We start from the raw sequence: 27,293 nt of genomic DNA, 5'->3' as shown, positions 1-27,293 counted from the left end.
CAAGGCATAAGTCAGGAGTGTAATGGAATATTTTCCACTTGCCTGGATGAGTACAACTCCAACACTCAGGAAGTTTAACACTAACCAGGATAAAGCAACCCATCTGATTGGCACCCCCAACCACAAATACTCACTCCCTGCACCACCAATGTACAGTAGCATTGACAAGATGCACTGCGACAAGTGACCAAGGCTCCTTAGGCAGTGCCTTCCAAACCCATGACCACTTCCATCTAGAAGTTCAATGGCAGCAGATACATGGGAACACCAGCATATGGTGGTTCCCCTCCAAGTTACTCACCATTCTGACCTGGAAATATATCGTTCCTTCACTGTTACTGGATCAAAGTTCTGGAACATCCTCCCTAACCGCACTGTATATGTACCCACACCTGCAGTGTTTAGGAAAGCACTTCACCATCACATCCTCAAGGGCGATTAGGGATGGGCAATAAATGCTGGTCCAGCTAGTGATACCCACATCCCATAAACGAATTAAAAAAAGAAACCTCTAACTTAGGGAGTCAGGCTGAAAGGTAGGGCAACAGGAATTGGTATTAAATCTCACAGAGAGTCAGTGGCTGGGGCTGATGATGTCCTCAGTGGTGGAGAATTTGGGCCATTCTTCAAAAAGTACAGTGAGATGGAGCAGGATTCAATACATTTACTGCGATTCTAGAATAGGCTCTGGAGCAAGGAGACTTAACAGACAGAGTGAATGGGAACATTATCACCTAAAACAATTTGAAAATATTCCCCAACAATCACCTTTCTTACAGCATCACATAGTTAGCGTGAGCCAGTGAAGGCTACATGCTTGCTCCGATATTACAATCTTTAAATATTACAGACAAGAGATTTTAGTGTGAAATTGGGGATAAAACATGCCAGTTACACTTTGATAAATGGTCGCCTGGATTCGAAATGTCAACTCTTTCCTCTCCTTACCGATGTTGCCAGACGTGCTGAGATTATCCACCATTTTCTCTTTTGATGCCAGTTACAAAATTGGTTTGGAGATAGGGGAGCAGTGCCATCTAGTGACCATAAAATCTACTGCAGGAAGAACTCCTTAATCCCACTGCAGCTTCATGGTAAAGGATTTCTAGAATCATAAAAGCTCTACAGTGCAGAAGGAGGCCATTCAGCCCATCAGTCCTACACCGATAACAACCCCACCAAAGCCCTATCCCCAAAACTCAAGTAGTTAGTCTGACTGTGTCAGGGAGACTAAAGGGCAATTTAACATGGCCAATCCACCTAATCTTTGGACTATGGGAAGAAACCAGAGCACCCGGAGGAAACCCTTGAGAGATAGGGGGAATGTGCAAACTCCACACTGAACAGAACCCAAACCCGGAATTGAACCCAGGTCCCTGGCGCTGTGAATCACAGAATTTAATTTATTATTGTCACGGGCATTAGTATGCAGTGTTTCTTGCATGCTATACAGATGAAGCACAGAGAAAGAAAAGATAGGGAACAGAATATGCTGTCACAGTCATAGCTAGGGTGTAGAGAAAGATCTACATAATGCAAGATAGGCCAAACGTCTGATGGAGAGGGAAGAAGCTGTTCTTGAGTTAGTTGATACGTGTCCTCAGACTTTTGTATCTTTTGCCCAATGGAAGAAGGTGGAAGAGAGAATGTCCGGGGTGCTCTTAATTATGCTGGCTGATTTTCCGAGGCAGTGGGAAGTGTAGACGGTGTGAGGCTAGTTTACGTGATGGACTGGGCATCATTCACAATCCTTTGTAGTTTCTTGTGGTCTTGGTCAGACGAGGAGCCATATCAAGCTCTGATAAAACCAGAAAGATTGCTCTGATGGAGACAGCGGCACTGGGCTCCAGTGGAAACAGTGTGCATTGGATTCCAGTGGAGGCAGCATGCGCTGGGCCCCAGTGGAAACAGTGTGCATTGGACTCCAGCAGAGGCAGCGTGCGCTGGGCCCCAGTGGAAACAGCGTGCGCTGGGCTCCAGTGGACACATCGTGTGCTGGGCTCTAGCAGGGGCAGCGTGCGCTGGACTCCAGCGGAGGCAGCGTGCGCTGGGCTCCCGTGGAAGCAGCGTGCGCTGGACTCCAGTGGAGGCAGCGTGCGCTGGGCTCCAGTGGAAACAGTGTGCGCTGGGCTCCAGTGGAAACAGCGTGCGCTGGGCTCCAGTGGAAACAGCATGCGCTGGGCTCCAGTGGACACATCGTGCGCTGGGCTCCAGTGGACACATCGTGCGCTGGGCTCCAGTGGAAATAGTGTGTGCTGGGCTCCAGTGGAAACAGCGTGCACTGGACTCCAGTGGACACATTGTGCGCTGGGTTCCAGTGGTGGCAGTGTATGCTGGACTCCAGCAGAGGCAGCGTGTGCTGGACTCCAGTGGACACATCGTGTGCTGGGCTCCAGCGGAGGCAGCGTGCGCTGGGCTCCAGCGGAGGTAGCGTGTGCTGGGCTCCAGCGGAGGCAGCGTGCGCTGGGCTCCAGTGGAAACAGCGTGCGCTGGGCTCCAGCAGATGCAGCGTGCGCTGGGCTCCAGCAGATGCAGCGTGCGCTGGGCTCCAGCAGATGCAGCGTGCGCTGGGCTCCAGCAGATGCAGCGTGCGCTGGGCTCCAGCGGAGGCATTGTGTGCTGGGCTGCAGCACAGCCAGCGTGTGCTGGGCTCCAGTGGAAACAGTGTGCGCTGAGCTCCAGCGGATGCAGCGTGTGCTGGGCTCCAGTGGAAACAGTGTGTGCTGAGCTCCAGCGGATGCAGCGTGTGCTGGGCTCCAGTGGAAACAGTGTGTGCTGAGCCCCAGTGAACACATCATGCGCTGGACTCCAGTGGACACATGTGCACTGGGCTCCAGTGGACACATGTGCGCTGGGCTCCAGTGGACACATGTGTGCTGGGCTCCAGTGGACACATCGTGCGCTGGGCTCTAGTGGACACATCGTGCGCTGAGCTCCAGTGGACACAGCGTGTGCTGGGCTCCAGTGGTGGCAGTGTGTGCTGGGCTCCAGTGGTGGCAGTGTGCGCTGGGCTCCAGTGGTGGCAGTGTGCGCTGGGCTCCAGTGGTGGCAGTGTGCGCTGGGCTCCAGTGGTGGCAGTGTGCGCTGGGCTCCAGTGGTGGCAGTGTGCGCTGGGCTCCAGTGGTGGCAGTGTGCGCTGGGCTGCAGTGGGAGTAGTGCTTTGAGTGGTTTAGGTATCCCAGATCCGAAAGGACTATCTTACAAACCTATGTGAGGCTAAGCCACCAATAGAGGGATATCTGTTTCTCTAAAACTCAGAATAGCTCTCACAAATGGAGATTACTCTTTTTTGTCTCAAACAGGTCAACAGGATCTGTTACTTTCTAATGGGAGATATTCAGATTCATCACTCATAACTAAATCCCCTACCTCTGTCAGTCGTGGATCCTTTCCATTTAAGACTTTCTAAGTGAGTGTCCAGGATCTAAAACTTGTAAGATTAAGGTTACACAGTTTACTTCTGATAGTACTTTATAACAAAATACTCTCAGTTGACACATACAGAATTGTGGAGTTAAAAGTATAAATTGATTAGCAGTCCTTTGTTATCTGTTAATAAACTATCTTCTCTAAGAGAAGGATGCATCTAAACATGGAAAGTCTTAGTGTATCACATCAATCTTTAATACATTTCTAAGAAGTTTCATAGAAAAGTACTTACAAAAATCACGAGAGTCTTTGTTGATGAAGCATGCCTGCAGAACAGAATTCTGACTGCATTCTTAGCAGGAGATAGAATGAGTGACGAGTCTGTAGATCTGTCTGTTTATATACATATTTCTTACTCATTTGGTACTATAAATTTGTTTGTTCATTTATCTCTTGCATTGAGTAATGTTCGTATGGCAAAATGTGTTTATCACCAAGCATATGATTTTATGTTCTTAGAGTCTGCTTGAATGTCAGGTGTCTAAGATATATAGTCAGACAGGGAGTTGGTTAGAGACATATCTCTACTTTTGTCTGTTTTCAATGTGCCAAGATTCTTAAATGTCCAAATAACCATTATTCCAAATGGTGATAAATTGAATGTCAAAGTTTAGGAAGTTTGCTTGTTTTATTCTTCACTTGTTATCCATAGATGTACTTCTGCACTCTAGTTAGTAGTTATAATTGCAGGAAGTAATTAGAAGAATTTATGGGCTGTCAATTCCTGAGGATCTTCAAACTCTGTCTTTTAGCGACTTCATCCTGGGTCAGCTCAAGTTTCTTAAGCTGATACTGACTTTTGAATGACCTATCTGCTGAAATAGTTTTATTCCACTTTGAATTAAAAAACTTGATGTATTAACTTCTATTGCTTATAATGTCCTTATTCTAAACTGAACTCTGGGACAGTGTGATATCCATTGCAGTGGGTGCTGGACTCCGGTGGTGGCAGTGGGCCCTGGACATCGGTGGGGGCAGCGGGCCCTGGACTCTGTTGTGTTGCCACTCCCTACATCCTGACGCAGATATACAGGGTAAAGAAAAGTGTACCCTGTAAGTTTATTCCCTTTCTGATTGATTTGTTAGTAAACACATATACACAAGAGGGCAGTGCTATAACATTGATCAACTTTATATCGCAGAGAAATTGTCAGGCTGAATCTGCAGGTACGGGGAGTGCTGAATGATTCAGTTTCAGCCATCTCAGGTTCCTGAAGAAGTCTGGACATGGTACATATACACTGAAGTGAAACCCTGATCCCTGACCACTGTCACCTGAGATGGCCATACACCACGGTTTGCCCTAAACTGAGACTGGGTTTCACACATACTTACTACAGCCGGGAAAGCCGCTGTGGAGCACAGCACAAAGCAGCTGGACTGACTCCAACACCACGATGTGGACAATTTCTAACCCTGAAGCCCCATTGTATTCACTCCCTCCTGAAAATGTTCACCCCTCCTACCCGGCAATAGGGTTAGTGGGAGGAAAGGGGTGGATGAACATTACCAGGAAGGAATGGGGGATGAGAGGAGATGGTAACATTGTTGGGTGTGGGCTGTTGAGCAATAGAATCACAGAATCCCTACAGTGCAGAAGGAGACCATTCGGCCCATTGAGTCTGCACTGACAACAATTCCACCCATTCCCCATAACCCCATATATTTACCCTGTTAATCCCTCTGATATTAAGGGTCAATTTATCATGGCCAATCCACCTAACCGCACATCTTTGCACTGCAAGTTTATTCCCTTTCAGATCGATTTGACATCTTTGAACGATGTCAAGGGGTGAGCATTGTCAAAATTCTTGGTGGCTGGGATTGTCGGGGTGGTGTGGGAAGGGGGTGAGAATTTTTGGAGATGTGTGAGTCAATTGGCACTAGAGTTATACAGCATGGAAAAAGGCCCATCATGATTGTTGGAGGTTGAGAAAGTGGGTGAACATTGTTGGGGCTGAGGGAAGGGATAGAAATTGGCTGGAGGTCAGGGAAGGGTGAGAATGGTTGAGAGTGTGGGGAGCATTGTGCGCATTGTTGGGGGTGAGTAGGAGGTTCATTGTGTGTGCGAGGGTGATACGGAATTTTGCCGTTATCCATGAACACATATTTTGCACCCTCAATAAACAGGCAACCCTTTTGGAGTTTTACATCAGCCTTTTATTCAAACTATATTAAGGAAACCTGCCATCCACGTACGGTCTTCTTGGGTTCTATATAGCATGGGCAGTTGTTCTTCTGAGTATTTTATAAGTGATCATAGAATCATAGAAACCCTACAGTACAGAAAGAGGCCAGATGGCCATCGAGTCTGCACTGACCATAATCTCACCCAGGCCCTACCTCCATATCCCAACACATTTACCCACTAATCCCTCTAACCTAAGCGTCTCAGGACACTAAGGGGCAATTTTTAGCACGGCCAATCAGCCTAACCCGCACAGTTTTCGACTGTGGGAAGAAACCAGAGCACCCGGAGGAAACCCACGCAGACACGAGGAGAATGTGCAAACTCCACACACAGACAGTGACCTAAGCTGGGAATTGAACCCAGGCCTCTGGAGCTGTGAAGGAGCAGCACTAACCACTGTGCTACCGTGCTGCCCCTGTAATGTGATCTGCAATGTATTTTGAAGTCATTGATATCCAATTACATTCAACTAATAATTCTGATCATTTCACTTATATCAGGTGAATGCAGTCAAACAGTTATAGCCACTGCAATGGGAAGGTGTGCATTGTGTGGGGGAGGGGTGTGTATTGTGGGAGGAGGTGTGAATAGTATGGGGGCAGAGATGTGTAGTGTGGGGGGGGGTGTGTATTGTGGGGCGAGGGGTGTGTTGTGTGGGGCGAAAGGCGTGTCATTGTGTGAGGGAAGGAAGATAACCATGGTGTGTGTGTGTGTGTGTGTGTACGTGTGTGCGCGCGTGTGTGTGTCAATGTCAGCAGGGTGTATTGTGTCAGGGAGCACTGTGTCTGGGTCATGGGGAGGTTCGTGTTGTGGGTAAGAGCTCCATTTTGAAACAGCGTAAGCCAATCAACTGAATTTGAATCTTAAGGAGCCTTTCATCAGTTCGCCATGAAAGGTCGGTGTGGCTTCTATTGAATTATGTGCAACTTAGCCTCCTAATTCCACTCATCACTGGATCCCCGCTAGGACCAAAACTAGAAGGTACAGATGTCCTGGTGTAAATGGTAAGTGGACAGTTTAAATCATGATCAGTGCAGAGCACACCAGCTCCTTTGCTGACCAGATGATCTGAGTCCCTATTTTCAGTTCAAAGTTCACAGATATGATACTGTGCCATGTATTGGGGGACAGGCTACAGAATAAACAAGTGATATTTTGGACTATATGACATAACTAGTTAATTTCTGATCTGCAAATCAAACTAAAAGCCTGTATCAAAACTATACAGCAGCTTTGAAATAAAGGTTTAAGGTCGTAATTCTTAATGTTAAACCTATTGCAAACTGTGAAAAACTGTTTTTCTCAGAGTTAATTTTGAATTGAAGCAACAACATATAGGTCCTACCTTGTTCCATAAACGATTAACAGCACCAAGGACATCAAGCTTACTAAACAAACATCCCAGTCAAACAGCAATGTTCATTAACATTCTTTGAAGTTTAACGTTTTTTTTTCAAATTTCTGTTCATGCTCAGCAGACATGGGGTGATAGGGGAGGGAGGTGCTGGTGGAATGTTGAATAGATCCTCTGGAGAGGTGAGCTGGGATGGCAGGCTGAAATGGAGTGGAAATGTCAGCTCAGAAGTATTCATGCTCGTCCTGTCCTCAAAAATAATTGGGAAAAGTGACTGTTTTCAGTGCCTAATTTTAAAGACCACTGGTTGGACCATTCCATTTTAAGACCAGCATGGATTAGACACTCCATTAGTACCTGAAATTGTGTGGTATCCGACAGTGTTGGATTCTGATTTATTTATTGAAATGAGATGCCTGCCTGCTTTGGTTGGGAGGCATGGGGGTTGGACCTTGAGATTATTTTACTTACACTATTTATTGGTCTGTTGTCTTGTTATTACAGTAAGAGGTCTCACAACACCACGTTAAAGCCCAACAGGTTTATTTGGTAGTAAACAGCACTATTAAATAAACCTGTTGGACTTTAACCTGGTGTTGTGAGACTTCTTACTATGTTAACCCCAGTCCAATGCCGGCATCTCCATATCTTGTCATTAACCAGACGCCCATAAAAAATCAAAAGCAAAACAAAATAGGTAAAGTTGACATATTGGAATAGATTAGCTATAAAAAGATGAAAGTAGAAATCCAATAGCAGACAGAGCATGAGGAAATGGGAGTAAGCGTAACAAAATATAAAGCAGATGTACAGTATTTAAAGTGCTTTACTTAGGTTGCTAACATTTAATATTGTACAATAATTCTGAGTTTTTTCCGGTTATATAACAGTAGTATTATTAAATACTGTTTGTAGAAGTGCACAACCCAGGGACTCTGCTACGCAGTAAGAATCAAAACTAATGGAGTAGAATTCCTAATGGTTTTCTACTTTGGTGAGAGATTAGAGTAACTTGCTAAGAAATGGTGTTAATAATGAGGGACAGCATGGTGGCAGAGTTGTTAGCACTGCTGCTGCCTCACAGCCCTGGGTTCAATTCCGACATGGGTGACTGTGTGGAGTTTGCATATTCCCGCTGCACCTGCGTGGGTTTCCTCTGGGTACTCCGTTTCCTCCCATAGTCCAAAGATATGTAAGTTACGTGGATTAGCCACGGTGTTATGGGTGGGCTCAGGTAAGATGCTCTTTTGGAGAGTATACAATCATAGAATCCCTGTAGTGCAGAAGGAGGCCATTTGGCCCAACAAGTCTGCACCCACCATATTCCCATCCAGGCCTTATTCTCGTAACCCCACATACTTACCCTGCTAATCCCCCTAAAAAGTAAAATTTATTTATTTGTCACAAATAAGGCTTACATTAACACTGCAATGAAGTTATTGTGAAATTCCCCTAGTCACCACACTACGACATCTGTTCAGGTCAATGCACATAACTAGCACATGTTCCAGACTGTGGGAGGAAACCAGAGTACCCGGAGGAAATGTCCGCAGACGCAGGGAGAACGTGCAGACTCCACAAAGACAGTGACCCGAGGCTGGAATTGAACCCGGGTCCCTGGCACTGTGAGGTGCAGTGCTAATCACTGTGCTACTGTGCTGCTCCGTACACCACCAGGCAGAACACTTAAATGTTGTGAGCCTTCAACACTTTGATTGTTTCTAAATATATACATTTATTGGTTACTAGTCCTCCATCAGTATCTGCCACAGACACTTGAGTGCTCTTCAAGAAGTATTGTATTATGAGTTAAACCCTTTTTGTGAAGCAGTACCTTCCTGGTTAGTTTCAAAGTGCCACTGGTAGCCAAAAAATGTTCTGAAAATTGTGTTCCCAAGTAGGTGTAGACTCGATGGGCTGAATGGCTTCCTTCTGCACTATTCTTTCAGTGAAATAGTTATTTTTACCGTATCCTTGTGATTTCTGCTGACCTTTTCCATTACATCAGAAAGTCAGAGAATCCTTGGGAAAATTGTTGGCAAAAGGTCCTGAGATGAATCTCAATAAATATAAGTAACAAATGTTTCTCTTTAATAATAATTATCAAAAATAATTATGCAAAAGATGCCTAGAAACTAAAGAAAATCAGAAAACATATGCAGCTGGTCAGACGCTGGTAGAGAGAGAAACAAAGTTATGTTTCAGGGTGTTGATGTTTTTTGTTAGGTCAATAATTTGTTGTCACAAGACATCCAATATACTCCTCACCCTTCACTGCAATTATTTTTGATCCATTCATTGCTGGAAGTGGGAGCTGATGATAGTGTAGAGAGATCAATGTGGCATTTGGGACCTCTGGGTAACTATACTACAGACCCACACCAATCCTTCCACCCCCCACCACAGATCTCCACTACCCCACAAGTATCCTTGCAAGAGATATCTCCCTCTCTGTAGGGGACACCCCCACTCCCCATCTGACTACCCTCCCATGCCAAATACAGCCACAACCCGATTCCTGACCCACCCCTCCACCACAGGTTCTGACCGTGTCCTCCAAAGTCTTCCTCCGCCATGCAGAAACTCACCATCCCCCATGGGTCTCTCCTTCCAGAGGATTCCCCCCACCCTCCATTATTCTCCATGGATCTTTTCCTCATTCCCATAGGAACTATCTCTCCCATGGCCTGACTGCCCAACTCCCCTCCACCCGTCCCACACTGGCTAGGTCCGACCGGACCAATTCTCCATCCTGGCCAGGCTGGCCTCCCTTCCATCTCATGGCCAGGCCTGAATTCCAGCTTCATGAGCCAAGGCCCAGTTGTTGACTTCCCCATTGCACCAGCAGACCCAACCTCACCTAACCCCCACTACCACCACTCCCCCTCCATCCCCCTCCCACCCCAAAATCTTACCTTATACACTTACCTTCTCTCTGCTTGTCAAAGAACTTTAACTCTGGCTAGACCTTTAAACATACCTGGTTTACTGTAGCTAGTGCTGTATGAAAGGGTGTTGTTACTTACCTGTGATAGAGCTGTCCTCGACTATTGACCCAGGCAGTGAGCTCCACTACACAGGTCCTGCATGGCTTGAGTCAGAATATCAAGCAAATTACAATTGACTAGATTGCCAGGTAAATAGTTATGGGTGGAGTGACAATCTGACTCAATTTTTATTTTGCATTAACGACTGATTTAAAAAAAACACATTTGGGATTTGCTGTTAGATTCCTAGGAAAGGTATAATGTTGGTGTTAGACAGGCTTCACCTAGTTGGCACATTTATGTAACAATAAATCTTAAATGTTCTGTACATAAGCTGACTAATGAGAAGACATGCTTTGTATTATTGGGATGATTTGTGAATTGTGGGATATTTTGTTAAGAAAGTCTTAACATTGACATCTCTTTAAGTGCCAAATACCATGATATAGCTTTAAGAAAGAGCATGGAGAGTGAACTGGAATACTTGTTCATTTGGCCTCCAGCAAGTCTAGCTTGGGAGGAAACAGAAGCAGAAGCTACAATGTTGATTGGCCAGGAATGTGGCCTGAAGATACTAGTTATAGTTTAGCAGTTAGGAGGGAAGCCAAGACTGAAAAGCTGATTAGATAGAAGAATGGTCTGAAAGCTAGGACTTCAAGTTAAGAGATACAAATGAAGGTTAGCTTCTGTGGGGAAACTAGAAGCACTCTTCCCATTGGCCAAGACTTGCAATCATTTGGTCAAAGTTTGCTCGATGTGTTGATTTAGGTGTACATACTCAGATTAAATGTTGCTAAGTTACCTGCAAAAAGGGTACAAAACAGGGGATCATCACTGAGATTGTTACACCTGCCAAGGGTTAGCATTTGTCACAGGACATGAAAGAGTTAGGAATATGGCACTTGCCAGGAAGTTAGCATTTGTGTAGGACAATGTCAGTTGACAACAGGCTGTGGGGTTGCCATAACAACCTAGTATTATGCTTAGTTAGTGACCAAAGTAACTGCTATGGGCTACAGATTGCTGCAAGGTATCAGTGGATTCAGTGCAAGCAAGACTGCCAGGGCTTATGTAATTGGCTTAAGAGGTAATTAATAGAAAACTGTTTCCACTAGAGACAGAATGTGTGAGTAAAAGAGAGAGTGCAAACACTCATCAAGTAGCTGTGAAGTATATAGCTTCACTAGTGAAGATAACTGCTGAATCTTCCAGTCTATGTAGACTGGGAAGTTGTGGGTTGAAAAAAGATTCACTAGAGCTCAATATTAAAGGTGCAAAAGGATTTGTATGTATATTAGAACTGAGTTGGCAAAGCTAAAATCCCAAAGGATGTCACGAGTCAAGAGATGACATTCAAAGAACCAAGAAAAGAAAATCCCAGAAGGCCCGGGATTCATGAGAAAGACAAACTGACACGTATTGAACTTGTGTTTTATGCCATGCCTCGACTAAACTTTATTGTCTAATAAGCATTGTTAGTCTGCATTCTAAATTAGCGATTATCCATTTTGCCAATCTTCAACATCATTTTCTTACTCTGGAGTTTAGCATAGAGTTCAAGTGTTGAGAGTGGGAGAAATAGCACTGCTGGCTCACAGCGCCAGGGATCCGGGTTTAATTCCAGCCTTGGGTCATCGTCTGTGTGGAGTTTGCACATTCTTTCGGTACCTGTTTGTGTTTCTTCTGGGTGCTTCGGTTTCCGCTCACAGTCCAAAGATATACTGCTTAGGTGGATTGGGAATGTTAAATTGCCCCTTAGTGTCAAAAGATGTATAGGTTTGGGGGATTAGTGGGGTAAATCTTTGGGATTACGGGGATAGGGAACGAGTAAGATGTTCTGTTAGAAAGTTGACGCAGGATTGGATGGGCCAAATGGCCTCCTTCTCCACTGTGGGGATTCTAATAAATACATAAACTTGAAAGGTAACTAAACTCTGGAAATCTGATCCTCATATTATCACTAAGTGCAACTTATCCTGCACCTTAGATAAATAATTGATATGCAGCTATGGTGGCAATATGTCACAAATGCACCAGAGGGGGATATGTTTCAGCACCTGAAAGAATGTACTGTCAAGATATGCATCTCTTACACTGGGTTGTTTGTGTTCGACTTTTATTAATTGCAGCAATTTAAGTGGTTAGAGCTATGGGTGAAAGGCCAACTTTGACACAGTTGGATGCTGTACTTATCTAACTGAACAGGAAATCATTTGTTATGTCTATAGTATTTAGGCTACAAAACTGAACTAATGTGCTGAGGTTCCTTATGTTTAATTAAATAGCAAATATTAATTTACCATGTCCAAAAAGAATTTATTGTGGATTTAAGAGCTAGTAGACAAATTTTGCTAGCGACTCAGCCTTATCACTATTAATTGGTCTAAAATGTTAAACTCTGAATTTAATTCAAAATGTGTACACTTCATGGCCATTCCTCTGAACCTCAATGATAAGAAATACAAGATGCACAGGATGTTGGATTGTGATATTGTATCAGATTACTTCACTTGCCTTGGGCTAACAATTGCTAATCAGCCAAAGCACAGACAGATTGAATGATTCATGATATGATGTGGCTATTGACCGAGTGAGTTACTGCCTGGGTGTTTATGGTGAATTGAGGTGAATCCAATGAAAATATCAGATCAATTGGCAGATGATGAAAAGCAGTCCCACTTGAACAAATGCTCTACAATATTGCAATGTTATGTTCATTCAAATTGAACAGAAGTAAATTCAACCAGCTCCTTGTAGGTGCTTAAAACAACAAACATTGTAAAATGAAAGCTATTTGTAAAACACAGATAGGAAATATCCTTTATAAAGACTCAGAAAGTATTTTAAGTTGGGTTGCCTGTGATTGTATATGAACAGTAATAAAATCAGAATGGATTTCCATTTTAGATAAAAAAAATTGTCAAACTCTACAGTTTTACAAAAAAAATCATTGATGTTTAATTTCTGGAGAGTGTACCTTACGTAGTGGTTTGAGTTTTGTTTCCATTATGAAGTCGTATTTACAGAGTTCACAGCAGCGTGTGTCAGAGCTCTTGATCCACTGATGCAGACAGGCCTGGTGTACAAAGCGTAATGTTCCTGTGCAACGGCAAGGTGTGATGAGTGGACTATCATCATCTCCTTCACAGTGGCAGATCCTGAGAGGAGAAAGATTTAATGAGACATTACTAAAAAATCAAAAGCTTGTGGTCAGATGCTGGTTACCATTCCAAAAACTAGCCTATGTATCCACTTCATTAAGAACAGTGGATCATTTACAGCCATTATGAATTGTATAGGTTTTTTGGCTCAATGGTTGATTTATAACCGACAGGCCCTAAGTATGAGTCTTTCAGATACTCTTGCAATCCATCTATTATCAATTTTCTCAATATGGGACAATTCACTGTCACTACCTAATGGCAGTAATTTTAGGGGGACTGAGGTGCGGAGAGGAGAAAGTAGCATTAAAGTACATAGTTCACACATTTTCGTGTGCTCGCCAGAGACTATGTAAAATATTGGCCTGTTCCTATGAGCAAATAGCTGTGATAAAGCTCACAAATAAAACGAATATCTGTAATTTTACAATGTTTGGTACAGCACATAAGCAATACTGGCTTGCTCCATAGAATTAAAGCCAAGTGGTGAATTTTTATCTTCATTGCCTGGGCAGTAATCCATCAAAATCAACAGAATGAAAACTGGGCCAACTCCACAATTTATTTCAACTGGTTCCAAGCCCACATGGCACACAGGAAAATTGACCCCAAAGTGCCTCTGTGCTGGAGATCTCTGATCATAATATTAGGGTACAGCATCAAAGTGGATGAGAAAGATAACTGAAGATGCTGAAACAGAAAGGAAATCTGAAATGAAAGGGAATGACAAATACTGTAAAATAACTTTGAAGGAATGCAGTCACCCACATTAGGGTTTCCCAGCCAATCCCACTACAGCAGATTTTTGCCCATCTTTTACAGTCTAATGGTCCTGGACACTCCTTATACTGGGTTGTTCCTGCCTCCCTGGCTGAGTAGGGGCTCCTGTATTGCTGGAAGCACTGAGGAAGATGAAGACTAACGCTAGATTAGTGCAAGATTGTTCTACAGCTTTGAATAGAGAAGAGATTATTGCACCAGTCCCCTACCGCAAGGACACCAAACAGGGGACAATAAGGTTTTGGTAAGGACTTGGATAACCTCACCTCAGCGATACCTGCTGAATAGAGTAGGCTAATGTCAGAAAACAAGGTAAGACAAATGGTACTTTGGAAGCCAAGTCTCCACAGCAATTTTGACTGCAAGCCATTGTGGCATCTGTCAGCTGGGCAAGAACAGCATTAACCTGAAGGTATTGTTTTACAAACTGCCTAAATGGTATTTCGTACCAATGTCTCTTCTTCAAAGATCATAAGTTAATAGTGCATGTAATCTAACAACTTGTAGATCTTCACAGGATCATGATCACCCTTCAAAATGACCAGAACTTTGAAAGGAGTCATTTCCAAAATTTCAGTAATTACTGAAATACAATAGTTTTTCAGTAGCATTGATGATGTTGGTTTCTGTTGCATTTACTTGCTTCACAGGTAAAGGAAATTGTGAATGGCAGCACCATTTAAAATATAGTACAAAAGATTTTACGAATGATGTAAGTGCACGGTGAGCAGGGCCAGGATTTATTCCCACTTGGAAGTAAGTGAACATATTTGTGAGAGGCAACATGGTTTTGTGAAGGGGAGGTCGTGTCTCACGAATTTTTCGAGAAAGTGACAAAGATGATTGATGAGGATAGGGCAGTGGATGTGGTCTACATGGATTTCAATAAGGCCTTTGACAAGGTCCCTCATGGCAGACTGGTGCAGAGGTCAAGTTGCATGAGATCAGAGGTGAGCTAGCAGGGTGGATACAAAACTGGTGAGGTCAAAGAAGACAGAGGGCAGTAGTGGAAGGGTGTGTTTCTGAATGGAGGGCTGTGACAAGTGGCGTTCCTCAGGGATCAGTGCTGGGACCTTCATTATTTGTAATACATACAAATAATTTGGAGGAAAACGTAACTGGATTGATTAGTAAGTTCGCGGAAGACACAAAGGCTGGTGGATTTGCAGATAGTGATGAGGACCATCAGAGGATACAGCAAGATATAGATCGGTTGGAGACTTGGGCGGAGAGATGGCAGATGGAATTTATTCTGGGCAAAAGTGAGTTATTGCATTTTGGAAGATCGAATACAGATAGGAAATACAGTAAATGCAGAACTCTTAAGGTAGGCAAAGGGTGCACAGGTACACAGGACACAGAAAGTGGCAATGCAGGCGGAGGAGGTAGTCAAAAAGGCATATGGCATGCTTGCCTTCATTGGTCGGGGCATTGAGTTTAAAAATTGGCAAGTCATGTTGCAGCTTTATAGAACCTTAGTTAGGCCGCACTTGGAATATAGTGTTCAATTCTGGTCGCTCCACTACCAGAAAGATGTGGAGGCTTTGGAGAGGGAATAGAAAAGATTTACCAGGATGTTGCCTGGTATGGAGGACATTAGCTATGAGGACAGGTTGGAAAAACTTGGTTTGTTCTTACTGAAACGACAGAGATATCCCACATGTGGATAACAAAATGGTAAAAGCTGTTTGGCCGCCTGCCCACGTTGCCCGTGTGCCAGCCTAAAAATCACAAGGGTAATGTAAAATCCAGGTAAATTGGCATTTTAATCCTTGCAATGTGCTTCATCAATGTCATTGGGCATGCATCCGATTCATGCTCATGCTCGAGTGCCAGATGACATTGGGATGTGCACTTAACGTCTTGTCGCAAGATTTCACATGCTTCCGGGTCAGACACGTGCCCACCCGAGCAGCACAGAATTCTGCCCTAGGTTCAACAATGCAGTTGACACGCTGAAGTTATTTTCTTTTTAATGTATGTTAGCAAGCTTGCCAAATGAGTGTAATTATTTATTGGGATTATGGCTCTGGCCATCATTCCAAAACATACAGTTAAAATTATTTCCTTTATGTCTTTGCTGGGGAACAGAAAGCCTAATATATTTTTGGGGCAGCAGTGAAGCTGTTCTGGACACTATGGGTAGAATTTAATCTGAACAGTGAGGCTCCCAATAGCGCCGTGTCTGCTCACATGTTGGGAGCCACAACGTAGGCAGCTATAATGCCGATGCATAAGTGTGTGTGGCGGGCATATATCCCACGTGCAATTCTGTGATGAGGAGCAGATAGAAAGTGTCATATTATGTGATATTTTGTTAACTTTTTGGGCTGTCCCCAATCAGAAGGCATTTTGCACAGTCAGCCATTGCTAAATGTAAGGGACTGAGGGATAGCTCACTTGTGTGGGCTACAATGTGATAGTGTGTTTGAGGTCAGTCTTTATTGGATAGTAATGTGTATTGTGATTTGTATTCCCCGGGCAATGTGACACGGCTTAACATGCAGCATCAGCTGGCCTTTCCATAAATGATGTGGCCAGCAGATTGGCCAATGTCACTGACGAGTTTGAGAAGTGACGTGCTGCTTGATAATGTGGCCAAGAAGCAGAGGGTTAACAACTGCAGTGATTCATGTGCCAGTGTGTGAAGCATGTATCCTTGGGGACAGTCAGCTCTTTTCATCATGGGTGATAAAGGTCCCTTGTTTTCCTAAGGGCAGAGGATGCGGTCAGTAAGATAGCTCAGATGGAAGCTGGCAAAGGAAGTACATAATTGGATCAGATTTACAGGTAGTATGAAGTGTCTCATTCCTGGGCAAAATAGCTCTGACAACCCTTGCATGTCTTTCTAAGATTCCAGGGCCAAGGAGAGGTGCCATGATACCTATGTCCTCTTCCTCATATTCCTCCTTCATCATTAGTCAAGGAGGAGAGCAGCTCCACTGTATCCTTGCAGTGGGTGGCAGACAAATGTGGCTTCTTTACCAGCTATCCTGCTTGATTCCAGTGAGAATAGTTATGGCTCTGACTGGCATCACCAATTGCACATACATAACAATTAAGATAGCCCAGATCATTCATAAGTGTCCAGCATGAGTGCCACTCCATCAATGTGGACAACCACAAATAGATTTTCTTATGAGTGTGCTCAAGAAGCCTGGGCAGCTGACACAATGCTTTTGTCCTACAGCAATCCATCCTTGCTGATCTCTCTGCACATCGCAGCGAACTTACTAGCTGGATGCTCAAAGACAAGGGATATTCACTTAAAAGGTGAATGATGACACCTCTTAGAAATCGGAGGATAGATGCCCAGGACTGACCAGTCAATGCCATATAATCATCAAATGTGCCATCGAACAAGCCATTGGCATATTGAAGATCAGCTTTGGCTGCCTGGACAAGTATCCACATGTGCCAGAGTCTCCGAATGATTCTGGTACCCCAGCTATAAGAATACTGGAAACGCTGGATGCTTATTAGTTCTTGCTTTGATTCAAGGTCATCATTTACAGAATATAATGCATGGAAGGGGTAAGGAAACAAATGGCAGGGCTCCAGGGATAGATTTACAATACAAACCTGTATAAAATCAGCACAAATAATAATGACTAGATAGGTATACCGAGCAAATCAGATATTAGTTCTAAATAATATGAGCTTCTACTTTAAATTCTATCCAACAGACTTAGCCTAGCGTGACTTTCACTCTGATAGGCTTTTAAACACGCTCATACTTTCCGCTGGGTCTGTCTGTGCAGGTTACGCCTCAGACTTAATGATATGTCCTTATCAATACAAACTTCTGCTCCAAGTATTGGCTGATAGTCACACAGCTCAACCTATCAGACACAAGTAGATACTCTATTGGCATTTATTCAATTACTGACCCTTTTCTCTCTTTAGAAGGCTCCCTGGTCCTATCCAATTCTCTGGTTAAATACAACAGATTGGATGTTACGGCCTCCAAGAAGTTTATCTTACACTCAGTTTTCTTTCAAAAAAAAACCCCCAGCTTTCCTTTTAGAGCATAGCTCCCCTTAGTAATTTTCTCCATTGCAATCTTAGGGCCTTCTTGCTTCTAAAAGCCTCTCAGCTGGGTCAAAGTTTCAAGCAATGTTTATAAACTGACAGACATACTAACCCAAACCAGAGGTAAATAAACAGTATAAGCAGCAAGTAATAGAGCAAAGCAATTCCACAGCCAATGGATCATGTCTAAGCTCTGCAGTCCTGCCACATCCAGTCATGAATGATGGTGGGTAATTAAGAAACTCACTGGAGGAGGAGACTCCATGAATATCATCATCCTCAGTATGTCAGTAAAAAATATACAGCTGAAGTATTCACAACAATCTTCAGCTAGAAGTGCTGAGTGAATGATCGACCTCGGCCTCCTCAGGAGGTCCCCAGCATCAGTCTTAAGCTAATTTGATTCATGGCCTTTTGGCTAAGATCAATTGTTGTATTGACATGCTGTGCTTGGTTGAAGTCATTAGGTTACATTTTGGCTTCATTTGAAGCAATTTTTAAAAGCGGCTTCTCGGCCTTTTGGCTAAGATGCAAATGAGATCAAGCCTTGGAGGAGGAGCTATGCCTACTCCAATCGGCTTGGATCATGTAGATCAAGCCCAAGACAGGAGGTGAGAGCCCTGTCTTGTCAGCTTGGATCAGGAATGTCTCAACTTGTTGAGACTCTGAATTGGACTTGATTTGATTACATTGGAATGAAAACAAAAAAAACAGCTGAAGGCATTGGATAGTGCAAATGCAATGGGCTCTGACAATATTCTGGCAATAGTGCTGAAGGCTTGTGCTCTGAAAATTGCTGTGCCCTGAGCCAAACTATTTCAGTACAACTACAACACTGGCATCTACCTGGCAATGGAGAAAATTACCCAGGTATGGCTTGTGCACGAAAGAGAAAAGGACAAATGCAACCCAGCCAAATATCTCTCATCAGTCTACTCTTGATGATCAGTAAATTGATGGATGGCATCAACAGGGCTTTCAAGCAGTGCTTGTTCAGCAATAACCTGCTCAGTGATGCTCAGTTTGAGATCCACCAGTTTGAGCTCTTGACCTCATTACAGCAATGGTTCAAATATGGCCAAACAGTTGAATGCAGTAAGAAGTCTCACATCAAAGAGTTGAATGCCAGAGGTGAGATGAGAGTGTGGGAGGAAACCAGAGCACCCAGAGGAAACCCCGATAGACTTTGGAAAATGTGCAAACTCCATACAGACAGACACCCAAGGCTGGATTTAAACCCAGATCCATGACGCTGTGAGTTGGCAGTGCTAACCTTTGTGCCACTATATATTTTTGTACATCTTAATTAAATTATTCTTTAACCTCCTCTGTTCTAAGGAAAACAACTCTGGTCTATCGAATTTCTCCTCATAGCAGCAATTTTCAAGCCATGGCAACATTCCTCTAGATCTGCTCTGCACCCTCTCCAGGGCACCTATGACTTTCCTGTAATGTGGAGACCAGAACGGACACAAACTTCCAGCTGTGGCCTAACCAACATTTTATACATTTACATTGTTGCTTTTGTATTCAACACCTCACCCAAAAAAGGAAAGCGTTCCACATGCTTTTTTGATCACCTTGCCTATCTGTCCTGCCACCTTGGGCATGCACTGCAAGGCCTCTCACTTCCTCACGCCTCTCAATTTCTCTCCGTTATTGAGTATTCCTAAGAGCCTTGATTACTGTAGAGGTCTGCCGTGCATTCCTTAACATGGCCCTCGGAGATGTGTGAACCTTGAGGATGATGAGGCCCTGGAATAAAACAGCTGATCCTGGAACAGGAATTTAATGAGGAAGAGGAATTTAGGACAGAGGGAGGTAGTGCTGAACCAAGAGGTGCCTCTGCTGCAGGATGAGGCAGGCTCCTCTTGCCATTCTATGGGAGAATCTTCCTCTTCTCCCTCATGGTCTCCAACATTCAGTTCATGTTAGCACAAATGATGTGAGGGTGCCTTCCGTTCCCTGTGACATCTCACTTCCCTCTGGTGCAGGGGAAGACTTTGGCACAAACCACAGTCCTCTCCCCCAGGACAAACGGCAGTTTTAGTGGTGCCGACTGGGGAGGTTCTAAATGAGTCCAACACCTGATCTGACTCACCTCCACTGGCATCTACTTCCATGCTGCTGATGGTGGCAGGGGAGGATCTTCCACTTCAGTGCTGAGACAGGTGCCCTTTAGAAAGGGCACCTCATCTCTGTGGAGCCAGCTTTGCCAGCTTTATCAGGTCCAGTGCCCACCAGAGTGATATCCCACCAGAGTGATAATGTTAACCAAATTGATTCAATCTTTTTCACCCAGAGAGATCAAGGAATGATCTAACTGACATGGGAGCCAACATGGTGGGGAATTCTAGTTATGGGTGGTTGGGAGTGTAGGGAAAAGCAGGCAGTGATGGGGGAAATACCAGTGATACTTTCACGGCGGGGGTGAGGGGGGGAGAAAAAGAGCCCCCGGTAATTGGGTCGGGGTGTTGGGAGAGGAAGTTCAAGATCCGGTGTGAAAATTGAGTTCAGCTGCAGAGCTACATGCCGCTGACATTGAAAAGATGTGGGAAAATTCCACCTCATATCACACTATCTTAGTGCAGTGAATTTCAAAGTAGAGAATTCCTTCTCCCCAAACTGCCTGCCTTCTTTTTAAAATTTGTTTTTTTTCCCCAAATGTCATCTGTGGTGGTTAGATCCAAGGCACTACAAAAATGCTCACAAAACTGAAGTGCCCTCATTTCATTGGAAGTTACTCCTCAGAAGTAGCCACTTCTGGTTGCATCACTGGAGCTTGCCAATAACATCTTCAGCATTCCAGTATAATGTTCGCTTGTGAGATATAGTATCAGGCAGACAGACTCCAGCCATTGCTATTATACCAAGCTCTGGATCTGTGTTTCCATAATCAGCAGGATCGCTATATGAACAGCAGCTGTCAGATCCTTGTATTGCAAAGGCACAGTCACACACTCTGGCAGCAACTGTGCAGGCTGTGCTCCATTCTGTTCCCAATGCAATAGAGCCGCAGTCTGTGCTTTCATGAAATTGGAGTCACAGTCTGGTCCTGGATGCTGCTTAATGAGGAATTTGTGACAGCTTACAATGAAATTCCACATTCAGAAAAATAGGAGTGGAAAAGGGAATATTTTCATTTTGGAGGGTACTTTCATAAACCATTGTACAAAGAATGAAATTGCATTTTTAGACAAATGTAAGCTTCACTAAAATCAACAAGTGTGGCGGTATGGTGGCACTGGTTAACACTGCTGTCTGACAGTGCCAGGGAACAAGATTCAGTTCTGACCTTGAGTGACCTATGTGGAGTTTGCACTTTCTCCCCATGTTTGTGTGGATTGCGTCCAGAAGCTGCAGTTTCCTCTTGAAGTCCAGAGATATGCAGGTTAGGTGAATTGGCTATGCTAAATTGTCCCTTAGCGTCCCAAGATGTGTAGCATTAGCCATGAGAAATGTGTGGGGTTCTAGAAATAGGATAGGGGTTGGGGAAGGGATAGTCTGTGAAAGAGTTGGTGCAGACGTGGTGGGTTGCATTATAGGGATTCCATGATTTCTATTAGCTGTCTGGCACTGATGGTAATCCTCTAACACCTTGAACTGTAAGAATTACTTTTGGGTCTCTCTGGTTGCTATGTGGAAGAGTGAATCTTTATGAATTCTGGCATTTAACTAATTTATCTGCAGGGATCTTCCATATTGGCAGTTAAAATCAATATCCAGAACATTTTGCCTCTAATGAAATTCTTCAGATTCATTTTCAACATTTTTACTTTTGACCTAAGATATACAAATATTTGAATGTTGAAAAGTATTGCTTGCATAAGTATCTGATAGGCATTTTTCCACATTTTTAATGAACCTGCGGTCACACAATCATTATTCAGTTTGTAGCTATTAAATTTATTGCTCTTTCACTAATATAAATTGTATTCTTTTAAAACATCTGACTTCCACATAAGAAATTTTCTGATAGTACCATTGCTTTATTCTTTGCATATCAAGAATTTGAATATGGAAACCGTATTAAAAAAATCAATTAAAATGAACAGAAAATTTAAAAAACTATTTTGTATAATTTAGTTTGTTTAAGTAGATATCATTATATTTTTTTTTACTGTCTTTTCACCAGTATTCTGAAAATCTATCACAACAGTTTTCCAATAGTTATAACTAATGGAATGCAAACACATCCTTCTGATATAATACAAGGCAAATTAATTAATCTGTGATGAAGAAAACATTTTGTGCATACTTTTGAAATTGAATGAAAATGTAAAGCAAACACTGGCTTTCATTAGTGGTTATAGACCAACCTGCAGACTTCCCCATCATCAGGCCAATCATCTACATTCTGAAGTTGGGCAGGTCTAGCACTCCCATGAGGCTCTGAGTTGACAGTAGCTCCATCCCCGGATAGAGATAGTGCATTGGTACCTTCCTCATTGAATCTTTTCCTGGTATCTTCATCTTCAAAGGAAGAGAAAGATTCAGAGCCCTTTTCTCTTAATATTCTTTCATTTTGGACAAATTTCCTTGAGTAACTTGTTACGTCAACAGAAGAAATTGAAGATGATGATAGCCATGCCTCCTTGTTATGGGGCCTTCTTTCACTTCCTCGGATTATTGTTTGATTGTGACAGAAGAGATGTGGGTCAATCCTCATCTTATCCCAGTCACTTTCAGAGTCCACTGACAGCAGGGCTGGAAGAGTAGGACCTGGTTTTTTCTCCAATTGTTTATGAGATTTATTCTTTCTTCTGCCCTTTCTGGAAGCCCTCATTCTTTCCGAATTTCTTCTTCTGATTTCAGCCCAGTGATCTTCATCTGACGATAAATCAGAATCACTCCTACCGATTCCATTAATTTTTGCACAAAAGGAACTGGACTGTTTTTCAGGACGTTTGGTGTGATAGTGCATACGTTCACATCTTTCACAGAGTTCCCTTTGCTTTCTAATTCTTCTCTTTACATGTTTCTTACCACAATCCCCGCTGTGATTGCTGAGCGCCATGACAGGAGTTGAATATGAGTCACCATCTTCACAACGGGCAGTAGATCTAAGCACAGCATGCAAAGGTGGAAAGTGGAAAGTAGAGAGGATGAAGGAAGAGCATGACAGACATGGCAAAAGAAGTGAAAACAAAATGAATTAGTAATTATATAAACAATTATCTTATACTGATGAAGTAGAATAAAAAAAAACAAACAAATGAAGTACGATGAAGACAAGCTGAGACTCAGACTAGAGATAAACAGACAAAAAGAGGAAGATGTCATTCAAAATGATCCCTAAGGAACGACAAACACTGCTGAATTCTCTAGACTCATGTACCTGCAAATATCCTGAGTAGAAGGGCTAACAGATGTACGTGACTGACTCCCGGGAGCCGTTCCTGTTGGACTACTTGCCTGTAAAAGGTAAAAGCATAATAAAGTCAGTATGGATGCCAGCACCTGACAGACTCAAATAGAAGTCTGGAATATGAAGTGCAGAGATAAATGGGTTTAAGTGGAAATCAAACGCATTTGCTAGGGAATGAGATGGAGAGAAGAAAGGGGTTGAGGGAACTTTAAAAATATCTCCTTGCAGTGTAGAAGTTCCAGATAGGCCTGGCATTTATATCCAACCCTAGTCATCCTGGGAAGTGGGTGGTGAACCTTCTTCTTGAACCACTGAATCCAGCAAACTGGTAAAATTGAATGATTTGCGAGATCACATCAGAAGACATTGAACCATCTTACATGTTGGTCAGGCCAGATAAAGACAGGTAAGAGTTTCCCTCCCTAAGAGACATTAGTGAACCAATTGAAATTTTAGAACAACCTAAAATTTTCATGGACACTTTTAAGAGTTCTAATGTTTTGTTTCCAGATTTTTTAAACTAAATTCAAATTCTCAAACTGCCATGTTGAGATTTCCACTACATTGTCTGGATTATTATTCCAAGATCTTGAATTATTTCACCAGGTTCCTGCAGTTAGCAGGTAGACAGGTGGGGATGAGTTATTGAAGTTATTTTCCCACTTTTATCTTCTTAGGGAAGCCCATAGGGTGCATAAAACTTGATTGAATAGTAAAAAACCTGTTCAAAGAGAAGACTGTTAACATTTGAAAGCAGTTCCTTTTGGCAATGAGCCATTGGTTCTCAGCCAGAGGTTCCTGAATCAGAATTAAGAACTGTGTTGCAATCTTAATAGCAGCAGCTTTCTCAACTAATCAGTAAATAACTTCCATGATCAAACAATGTAGCCTTTGAAATTAGATCTGTATTCTAATTTCTGTTCTAATTTGTTGATATTTGTGCCTTCCTAATTTTGTTCAATAATATTGAGTTTGGATTAGATTAGATAAAATAATTATAAAATCCTAATTAATTTCCCATTTTTCAAGCTATCAAAATCTCTGGAACACTTCCACTGCCATGGAAACATGGCAGGGCATGGCAATGTGGTTGCCTCTTAAATGCCTTCAGGGCTAGGCATTTTTCACCACCCTACTAACATACCCTTCCACTTTCAGAGATCTGTGAACAAACACACCAAGGTCTCTTTGATCCACAGAACTTCCTAGTGTCCTACCATTCATTGAATACTTTCTTGTCAAATTACTCCTTCCAAAGTGTATCACCTCACACTTTTCAGGGAGAAATTTTATCTGCCACTTATCTGCCCATTTGGCCATTCCGTCTACAGCACTCTTAAATTACATGGCATTAAACAAAGTCTTTGAACATATCCCTGCAATTTTTGCCACACTGGTTACATAAGAATATACAAATTAGGAGTAAGAGTGAGACATTTAGCCCCTTAAACTTGCTCTACCATTCAATCATGGTTAATCTGTTTGTGGTCTCAATGACACATTCTGTCTAACCCTGACAAGCTTTGAACTCCTTTGTTAGTCAGGAAACTATCTACCTCTGCCTTAAAAAAAATCATCAATCTTGACTCCATTGCGCTCTAAAAAAGAGCATTCCAAATATTCACAACGTTCTGAGAGAAACTGTTTCTTCTCATCTCCATCTTAAATGGGAAACCTCTTATTTCTAAATTGTGTTCCCTAATTCCAGTCTTTCCCCACAAGGAGCAACATCCTTTCAGCATGCCCCCCTCAGGATTTTATGTTTCAATAAAATTACCTCTCAATCTTCTAAACTTCAATGGATACAGGCCCCAACCTGTCTAACCTTTCCTTGTAATGATAACCCCCCTCCATCCCAGGCATCTTTAGTTATGAGGATAGATTGGGCAATTGGGACTGTCCTCCTTGGTGAGAAGAAGGCTAAGAGGAAATTTGATAGAAATGTTCAAAATCATGAGGGACTGGACAGGCTAGATAGGAAGAAACTGTACCCACTTGTAAAAGTATCAAGAATGAGAGGGCACAGATTTAAAGTGATTTACAAAAGAAGCAAATTGTGTTTCTTTTGCAAATCACTTTTAAGAGGTGTTAGGTTATTATTTGAATAGAAGCAGTGTGCATAATTATGAAGAAGACATGCAAATGGTACTAAATCATAATGCTCATTTGGAGAGCTGGTGTGCACACATGGGGCCAAATGGCCTTCTCCTGCACCATGACAGGGATGGGATTTTCTGTTTCCTCCCACATCCTAGCAGTGTGTTTTGTAACAGATCTACAGGTCATGCTGCTGTTAACGGGGTTTCCCAGTGTTTGCATGCTCCACCACTGGGGAACTTGCAGAGGGAGCTCACTATCACTGGGACTGCAAGATCCTGCTGGTGGGAACAGCCAGAAAATCCCACCCCCATCAGTCAAGTAAATCTTCTCCAAACTGTTGCTAACACATTTATTTCCTTTCTTACATAAGGGACCAAAACTATGCACAGTAGTTTAGATGTGATTTTACCAATGTGGTACAGATATGGCACAGTTGTAGTAAAACTTCCCTACTTTTATATTCCTTTCCCCTTGCAATAAATGAAAACATTCCATTTGCCTTCCTAATCACTTGCTGTACCTGCATACTAACTTTTCCTGATTCATGTGCATGTCCAAATGCAGTAATACCTGGATAATATTCTGATATTTACTGACAGTTGACAACTAATATTCATACCACCAAGTGCCAGACAATGAGTATCTCCAACAAGAGTATCTCTAACCATCAGCCCATCTCATTCAATGACTTTGCCATAGTGGAATGTCCCACCACTAATATCATGGGGGTTACCAGGAAGTGAATTTGACTAGTCATTTAAATACTGTGGCTACAAAAGCAGGTCAGATGCTAGGAATACTACAGTGAGTAACTCAGCTCCCGACTGCCTAAAGGCTATCCACCACCTACAAGACACAACTCAGGAATGTGACGAAAGACTCCACTCGCCTGGATGAGTGAAACTCCAACAACAACCAAGATATCTGATATCATCCAGAACAAAACAGCCCACTTGGTTGGCATCTAATTCACAAACATTCAATGCCTCCACCACCGAAGCACAGTGGTAGCATTGTCTACCATTTATAAGGTGCACTGCGGGAGCACACCAAGGCTCCTTAGACCGCACCTTTCAAATCCATGACCACTACCACCTAGGAGGACAAGCCATTCCTTCACTATCATGGAGTTGAAACTCCCTCCCTATGGATGTACCTTCATCACAGGGACTGCAGCGGTTCAAAAAGACTGCTCACCACTACCTTCTCAAGGATAATTAGAAATGGGTAACAAATGCTAGCCTAGTCAGCAAAGTTCATATCCCTTGAATGAATAAATTAAAATGCACTAAGACAGTCAGATCCTACCTCAGAGCTCTCACTCTCTCTAAATAATATGCTTCTTTTCTGTTCATCCTGCCAAAATTTTCAAGTTTTTATTTCCCCATATCATATTCCATAGAAACACAGAATCCTTACAGTTCAGAAGGAGGACCTTCAGCCCATTGAGTCTGCATGGACTCTCCTTAAGAGCATCTTACCCAGCCCAACCTCCCTCCTGCCTGACGTATCTGCGAAACCTCATATATTTACTATGGCTAATCCATGCACACATCTTTGGAAACTAAGGAGCAACTTAGCACGGCCAATTCACCTTATCTGCACATCTTTGGACTGTGGGAGGAAACCAGATCTCCTAAGGAAACCCACATAGACATGGGGACAACGTGCAAACTCCACATAAACAGTGACCCGAGACCGGAATTGAACCTGGGTCCCTGGTGCTGTGACACAGCAGTGCTAACCACAGTGCCACACTCCAAATGCCAATTTTTTGCCCTCTCACCTAATCCATCTCTGTTGCTTTGTAGATGCCTCAGATTTTCTTCAAAACTTATTTTCCTCTCAATCTTTGTGCTATCAGCAAATTTAGCAACCATACACTCGGCTC

General features: G+C 43.0%; 1 protein-coding gene across 7 annotated transcripts in view; it reads right to left on the bottom strand.

Annotated features, from left to right (window-relative positions):
* The window catches only part of LOC145345507 (E3 ubiquitin-protein ligase MARCHF1-like), a 361,092-nt gene that overhangs the window by 25,557 nt on the left and 308,242 nt on the right, over nucleotides 1-27,293 (bottom strand). For 4 of the 7 annotated variants that reach the window (XM_080193343.1, XM_080193336.1, XM_080193359.1 and 1 more), the window contains 3 exons: nucleotides 23,273-23,349; nucleotides 22,254-22,997; nucleotides 12,939-13,119 (listed from right to left, as the gene is read on the bottom strand). In XM_080193343.1, coding sequence (XP_080049469.1) covers nucleotides 12,939-13,119; nucleotides 22,254-22,997; nucleotides 23,273-23,349 — 1,002 coding nt within the window. The remainder of the gene's footprint in view (nucleotides 1-12,938; nucleotides 13,120-22,253; nucleotides 22,998-23,272; nucleotides 23,350-27,293) is intronic. The other 3 variants (XM_080193375.1, XM_080193381.1, XM_080193368.1) reach the window with 2 other exon arrangements.

The sequence above is a fragment of the Carcharhinus amblyrhynchos genome, chromosome 1 (genome assembly GCF_965287045.1).
Source record: "Carcharhinus amblyrhynchos chromosome 1, sCarAmb.v2.hapA, whole genome shotgun sequence".
NCBI lineage: Eukaryota > Metazoa > Chordata > Chondrichthyes > Carcharhiniformes > Carcharhinidae > Carcharhinus > Carcharhinus amblyrhynchos.
Note: the sequence above shows the minus strand (reverse complement) of the source record. Positions and strands in the feature narration are given on the sequence as shown.